Source organism: Vicugna pacos, chromosome 3, assembly GCF_048564905.1.
Source record: "Vicugna pacos chromosome 3, VicPac4, whole genome shotgun sequence".
Classification (NCBI taxonomy): domain Eukaryota; kingdom Metazoa; phylum Chordata; class Mammalia; order Artiodactyla; family Camelidae; genus Vicugna; species Vicugna pacos.
Genome location: NC_132989.1, coordinates 69,021,635 through 69,027,799, shown reverse-complemented (window position 1 = coordinate 69,027,799; position 6,165 = coordinate 69,021,635). Strand labels below are relative to the sequence as shown.

General features: G+C 37.6%; 1 protein-coding gene across 1 annotated transcript in view; it reads right to left on the bottom strand.

Moving 5' to 3' along the window:
• Nucleotides 1-2,009: 2,009 nt before the first annotated feature.
• AP3B1 (adaptor related protein complex 3 subunit beta 1) overlaps nt 2,010-6,165 on the bottom strand; it is a 221,021-nt gene continuing 216,865 nt past the window's right edge. The window contains exon 27 of the mRNA XM_072958469.1: nt 2,010-2,744. Coding sequence (XP_072814570.1) covers nt 2,591-2,744 — 154 coding nt within the window. The 3' untranslated portion in view covers nt 2,010-2,590. The remainder of the gene's footprint in view (nt 2,745-6,165) is intronic.

Here is a 6,165-nt window from a genome sequence, read left to right as displayed (position 1 = left end):
TGTTATAACAACCACCCCCCACCCCCATTATGTGAAAGAGGAGTTCTTCCCCTTTAAACAAAGTTCCTATAATGTCAGAATGATGACAGAAAGGGAACAAAGAAGGTAGAAGATCTTAGATTTTCCTTTAGCTGGTCCAACTTTTTTTTTTTTTTTAACCTCGCTTTATGCTATTTGTTGTTCTGGATTCCTGTCTTCTCTAATATTAACATTTAAATTCTTAACAACAGAAACACAAGGTTAAAAGTCAACCTTTTCCTAAGCTACTATAAAGTTAGTCAAATGTCTGCAGAGTTATTAGGAAGGGAAAGTATCCAGTATTTTAACTTGGTAAGTTCATTGCTTAGTCACTTCAGAATAAAAACATCCTTCTTTTTTTTAATAATAAATAAAGCACATGTACTGTGATACCAAAATGAGGCTCAGCCTGAAATATACTGTGAGAGCCATACTTCAAGATTGGTGTACATAAAATGTCCCATTAAGTGGACATTAAAATGAAAAAATATAGCTGGAATTAAAAATTGAGCATTGACTAACTCGACTCAGTGGAACACTTTGAAGATAATCGTGGATTATGATAAAGTAAAAGGAAATGTGAGGCAAGGAACTCTGAATCATTGCACCAAAGAAAAGTAAAAAAACCCCCAAAACCCCAAACCTTAAACTTGGGGCTGTTGTCATTTTTCTAATTTCACTTGCATGAAACAATATTTTAACGATAACAACCTACTGATGTTCAAAAGGTTTCAACTGTGAGCATACTACAATATATTATTAATTTAATGCAAATATAAAAATCTAAAAGTTAGCAGTCAAAAATATTATTTTATTCAAAAGCAAAATCCTACTGAAATTTCCTCAGTGTTGAAAAACAGACAGATGTGTGACCCTTCAAAGAGGAGTGCCCTAATTTAAGGAAAATAAAAATCTGTCACAACATACATTTCCCCCTCTGCGTTGATGACAGTAAGTACAAATGTTTTTCAGAAAACAGCTATTTAGTCTGTCAAATTCTTTATAATGTTTCAAAAAGGTGTTGACTTAAAAATGCAAAGTTTTAAAGCCCTAAGAAATAGGGTTAATAGTGGAAATGCCAAAGGGCTGCCACCACAGAGATGCTTCCTGAAGTCAGGACTATCGCAGTGCACACGTCTCCAGAGGGAGGCAGAACGTGACTGCCACAGAAATACTTCACCCAGATGAACTGCTGTTTCTCAGGAGAAGGAAAATTTAACAATTTTGTTTGCTGTCTCTGGCTCACAACCTTAAAAATCTAAATAATTTTTTTCACAACCTGTGTGTTCCAAGAATGCTTCATTCTGTTCTTTACCCTTGATATATGTTCTACCATGTTTCAGTCAATGGACCTTCTCTTTCTTTTTACTTAAAAAAATCATGATGTGGTTCTACACAAAGGGAACTGCCTTCAAGCCTGTTACTACCTTGTATCAGAAAGGGAAATACAACTGCAGCTGGTTTTAAAAGTATTAGGAAGAAAGTTTTCTGATTATAGAACAATCTTAATGAAAACAGTCACTTGCCTAAGTTAGCAAATAAAATGTAGGGAAAAGTGCTAAAAGGTAGATCATGTAACTAGTTTTTAAGATTTCTATCATTTAGTTTATACTAGGTTAGTTTCCAAAGGCATGTCAGTCCATCAAAGTTGGGCATCAAGATCTGTAAAGGAACAATGAGGTTCAAAGAATTTCTCCAGTAGTTGTAATAGGTCTTGTAATCAGATCTCTTCTAACAGATCAAAATCATACATAAAGAGACATGAAGATTTTTGTTTTTGTTATTAAACGTATCAACCTTTTTTTTTTGAGTTAATTAACTACAGTACAAGTAGAAAATCTATGTGGTTTGAAAGCGTTTTTTCTTTCACTAACTAAGCCCCACTGTTTCTCTGCATAATATAACACTAAAAATATTTATTTTAGAATAAAGAAACCTCAGCATATGAACTTCAGGATTAAAAACAATCTCATTAAAAATACAAAGACAAATGTTATTCATATGCTGGTTTATTCATCTTGTTATTCAGAGATAATTTCACGACGACAATTGTCAATAACCAATTACAACAGCAGGAAATTCATTAAAAAATTTTGCAGACAAATCGTTGTTTTTGAATTTAATTCTAAAAAAGTATGCTATCACCCCATTTTCATATACCAAGCTGAGACGCCATTTAGACTATTTCCAGTTTAAATTTTGCTTACGGCGGGAGGGAAGAGGATTTCCAATGAACTTTAAATATCCAACTCATGTCCATCATTGTTGAAAGAGAGAAGGAAGCCGAGGAGGCCAGAAGAAGTAGCAGCACAGAGAAAATGCCACATGGATTTAGGAGTTGAGATAACTGACAGTGAAATATATGTTCTTTGGTTAGCAAAGCGAAAAGGGGGAAAGTATTGCATACGTGATAGATACACACTAGCATTCTAAAGCAGGAGACAAGAATGTCAAGAGTGTATTCTTCCCCCACTGCCAGATGGAAGGGCTATTATTATAAATGAAAGGCACCAGTAGTGGATGCCAGGCACTTTTGTTGTGTGCCAGATTCTGAAGTCCAGATGTAAGCAGGTTACCCCTGGGACAGGACAGGCTTCAGCTCCCGCAGCAGAACAGAACCAATCACAGTTTTCTCAGTGTTTATGATAAGCTGTGCTGTAGAGCCTTCCTTCAGTTCCACTGTGACTAGCATCAATGACCCACTGTGCACAGTTTTAGCTGCAAACCTGGCGAGAAAAAAAAAAAAACAACAACAAAACGGAGAGACCTTTTATCATGAGGAAGAAAAAGGAAACAGCATACATTCAAATAGGTTTAAAATCACTCTTTTTTTTTCTCGATAATTTATTACAGGTTCCCTACTGCCACAAACTCAAAGCCCAGCTTCTTCTGAAAAAATCAATAAACTGCCCAGCATCATGCTAACCACAAGCAGGTAATTTTAGTGCATCTCTTTGGAACAGGACAGAAAAAGGAGGCCTCTTTTACTTATTAGTGTGAACAGCAGATGCATGTGAATAATTCTGTTACTATATATTTGGGAATCATTCATTCATTTGAAATTTAACATTTCACCATGCACAGGACCATTTAAAATAAACTATTCTTTTTTAACTTTAAAACATGTTAAGTAAGAAAAGGCACCTTTCTCAAAGAGCTTGAAATTTTAATTCCTCATCTCTGAAGATTATGAAAAAAAATTGGATAATTTTATGTGCATTAGTGAACTCTTGACAAGTTTCATTGAATTCACACGTTAAAATATTCAGCTTCTGTCTCTAACGTTGACGACATGTAAGAAAACCACGTGCAGCATCACACTCCTTCTTTTTGTACTTTTTCTAATGTTTGGAACAGCATATCTTCCTTTTGCTTTAGAATGTAACAGAGGAAACTTGAGGTCTAAGGCTCTATTACTGAATTCCAAGACATGAAGAACCTACTAATTACATGGAATTAAAAGCAAAACTAGCCCTTTAAGCACTGCAATTGACTGAAAAGCTGTTGGAGGCACAATAAACTTCTGTCAATCCGGCTAATTCATTCTGCCTGCACAGTTGAGCCCGAGACGTGGAGGAAGAGGACGGGACCCTCCCAGGCCTCCATCCTCCACATGCAGCATGTTCTGCACATTTTGGGGGTGGGGGGTGGGGGGGTTGAGTTGCAGGGATGATTGGAGAAAAACAAAGTTGCTGCACATGAGCTTTTGAAAACACTAACAAGTGTAGAGCAGGTCTGTGACCTGCTGTGACCCCACTTTGCAGGGCCAATCCCTTTTCCCCTTTCTGCAGGACACGTGTCTGAACCTGAGCCATCTGCCTCAATTTGCGCAACATCTTCAGCCACAATGGCACCCAGTTAGCCCTGACAACAGCCCACAATACTGAAAAATAAGACTGCTGTGCTGACAGCACGCTGCGGACTATTCAACAGCAAACCAACTGGTCAGGGTCTCATGTCTGACAATTAGCATGGGCCTTGCACAGAGCCCACGGCGTCCTCAGGGATCTGTTTAATTACCATCAACATAAAAGAGGGAGTTTATCAGGAGACACTCAGAAAAACTTCACTCCCGACTTAATTAAAATATTAGCCACTTAAGCAGGAAGCAGATTCGCTTTAAATGAAAAGTAATTTCTTTTTTGAGTTTTTGTTTCTTTAAATGACATCAAGATCTCATAACATGTTAGATCCTTTTTTTCTTTTCTCTTTTGGAACCTAACAAGCCCCTTTTGGCCCAAACAGAAACATGAAAATCAGTTTTCCAACAATAATTAGAATCACGCATCAAAAGCAAAACAAATACATTAATTTTACTAAACTGAAAAGATTACCAATCCTTTTAAGTTGAGTTTTAAAATGTTAGCTAATGGGTTGTAGATAAAGTATGTTAGAAACCTTCCTAGTCATTTATTTGTGTACTCTCTCCAAACATGTAAAACTACTCTCTCCAAACACGTAAACCTACTCTCTCCAAACACACTGAAGACTCGTAAGGAACCCGACAAAGCAGTTTTTCTACTGCGAGAAGCAATTATAAGTAACCAGTTTAGGAACAGAGATCATACCAATGTTTTGAAAGAGGTTTTGTAAAGCTCGGAACATACACACACATCTGCTGTTCGGACGCCCACACAAGAGATGAGGAACTGGGCACCTCAGCCGCATCTTTGAGAGAACACAAGATCACCAGCCCCCACGTGGCCTCTTTTTTTTTTTAATCACCCCTTGCTGGTTTCTGCATTTCTTTTGTCCAAATTTTTGAGGTTCTTCTGCTTCATGGGAGAGCCCTGTTTCTGTACTTCTGTTAAACTACGTCGGCAGATGATAGATACTGGCTGGCTCTACTGTCTCACTCCCTTATGCAACTTTCCCCTCGGATTTGGTCATCATCAAATCTTCACTCAGCAAATATTTCAAAAGAGGTCCCTATTTCTGACGGGGTTGTAATTACGTCAACAATAGTTATTTACTTAACACCTGTGCCTCGGGACCCGGCGGAAGGAGACTGTATCCAAACAGGAACTCAAAAGCCCTGCTGTTTGAATGTCACAGCCCCCCAGGCATATTTTCTCTCTTTTCCACTAAAACTTTAGAGTTAATGTTACAATAATGCAAACTCAGCAGAGACGAATGTCAATTTTGATGTCAGTATGATGTCACTAATTTACAGAGATTAAAATTAATATCTTGTACATGTTTTTAAGATCCTAGTACCACAAAGTTCTCAACACTGTAGATAAGAGGAGCGGATAAGAAAAGGGGCATTTGTTTACACTGCAAATCACCCTAGCAATGAATCTGTTAGCGGGTGGGAAACCAGCACCTCTGAACTAGGTCTCTATGTTCTAGTGGGCACAAATGGTGGGGCAGTGTTTTAAAGCAGAAGATGAGAAGCTCAGATGTTCTGACATTCTCATTTCACAGTTCAAAAAGGATGTATTTAATTGGAACACAGCATGATTACAATTGGTTTGTTTTGGTCCATGGAAAGCAGTGGCCGCCACTCCTCCCAATTTATTAATCATTTACCTCCCAAACAGGCTGTGCTTTAACGTGTATTTAAAAGATAGTTATGGAAAGAGAACTAGTTAGTAAATAACAAATAGTTAGCTGCTGGATGTAAGAAACGCTGATAATAAAGACAGCCTGGGTCAAATACTTTAGACTACATTTAATGGCTGACATTAGAACGAACCTTTGTACTTGGCCTCAAACTAGGATCACATCGTGACACAATTTCTTCAGAAGACCTGTGAAGTGTTTGACCACCACAATGAGGGTAGCAGCCACCACGTACTAAGTGCTTTGTGCAGTGGGTACTGAGTACTTCACTTGCATTATTTCATTTGATTCCATGAGTCAGGTCAGTTTATACATGAGGAAACTGAGGCCCAGAGAAGCTGAGAAACTTGCTCAGGGACTCACAGCCAGTGAAAGGTTGAGCGGGAATTTGAACCCAAGCATTATGATTCTAGATCACTCAACATTCTCTCAATATATGCAAAATGTACTCTTACTATTTCGTTTTTATCAAGTCAGCAGATAAAGAAAGGTTTTTCTTATTTACCTAATAGGCATATAACCTATTACTGTTCCAAAAACTTTAAGAAGTGTACTTGATCTGTAGTATTCTGTAATTCAGAG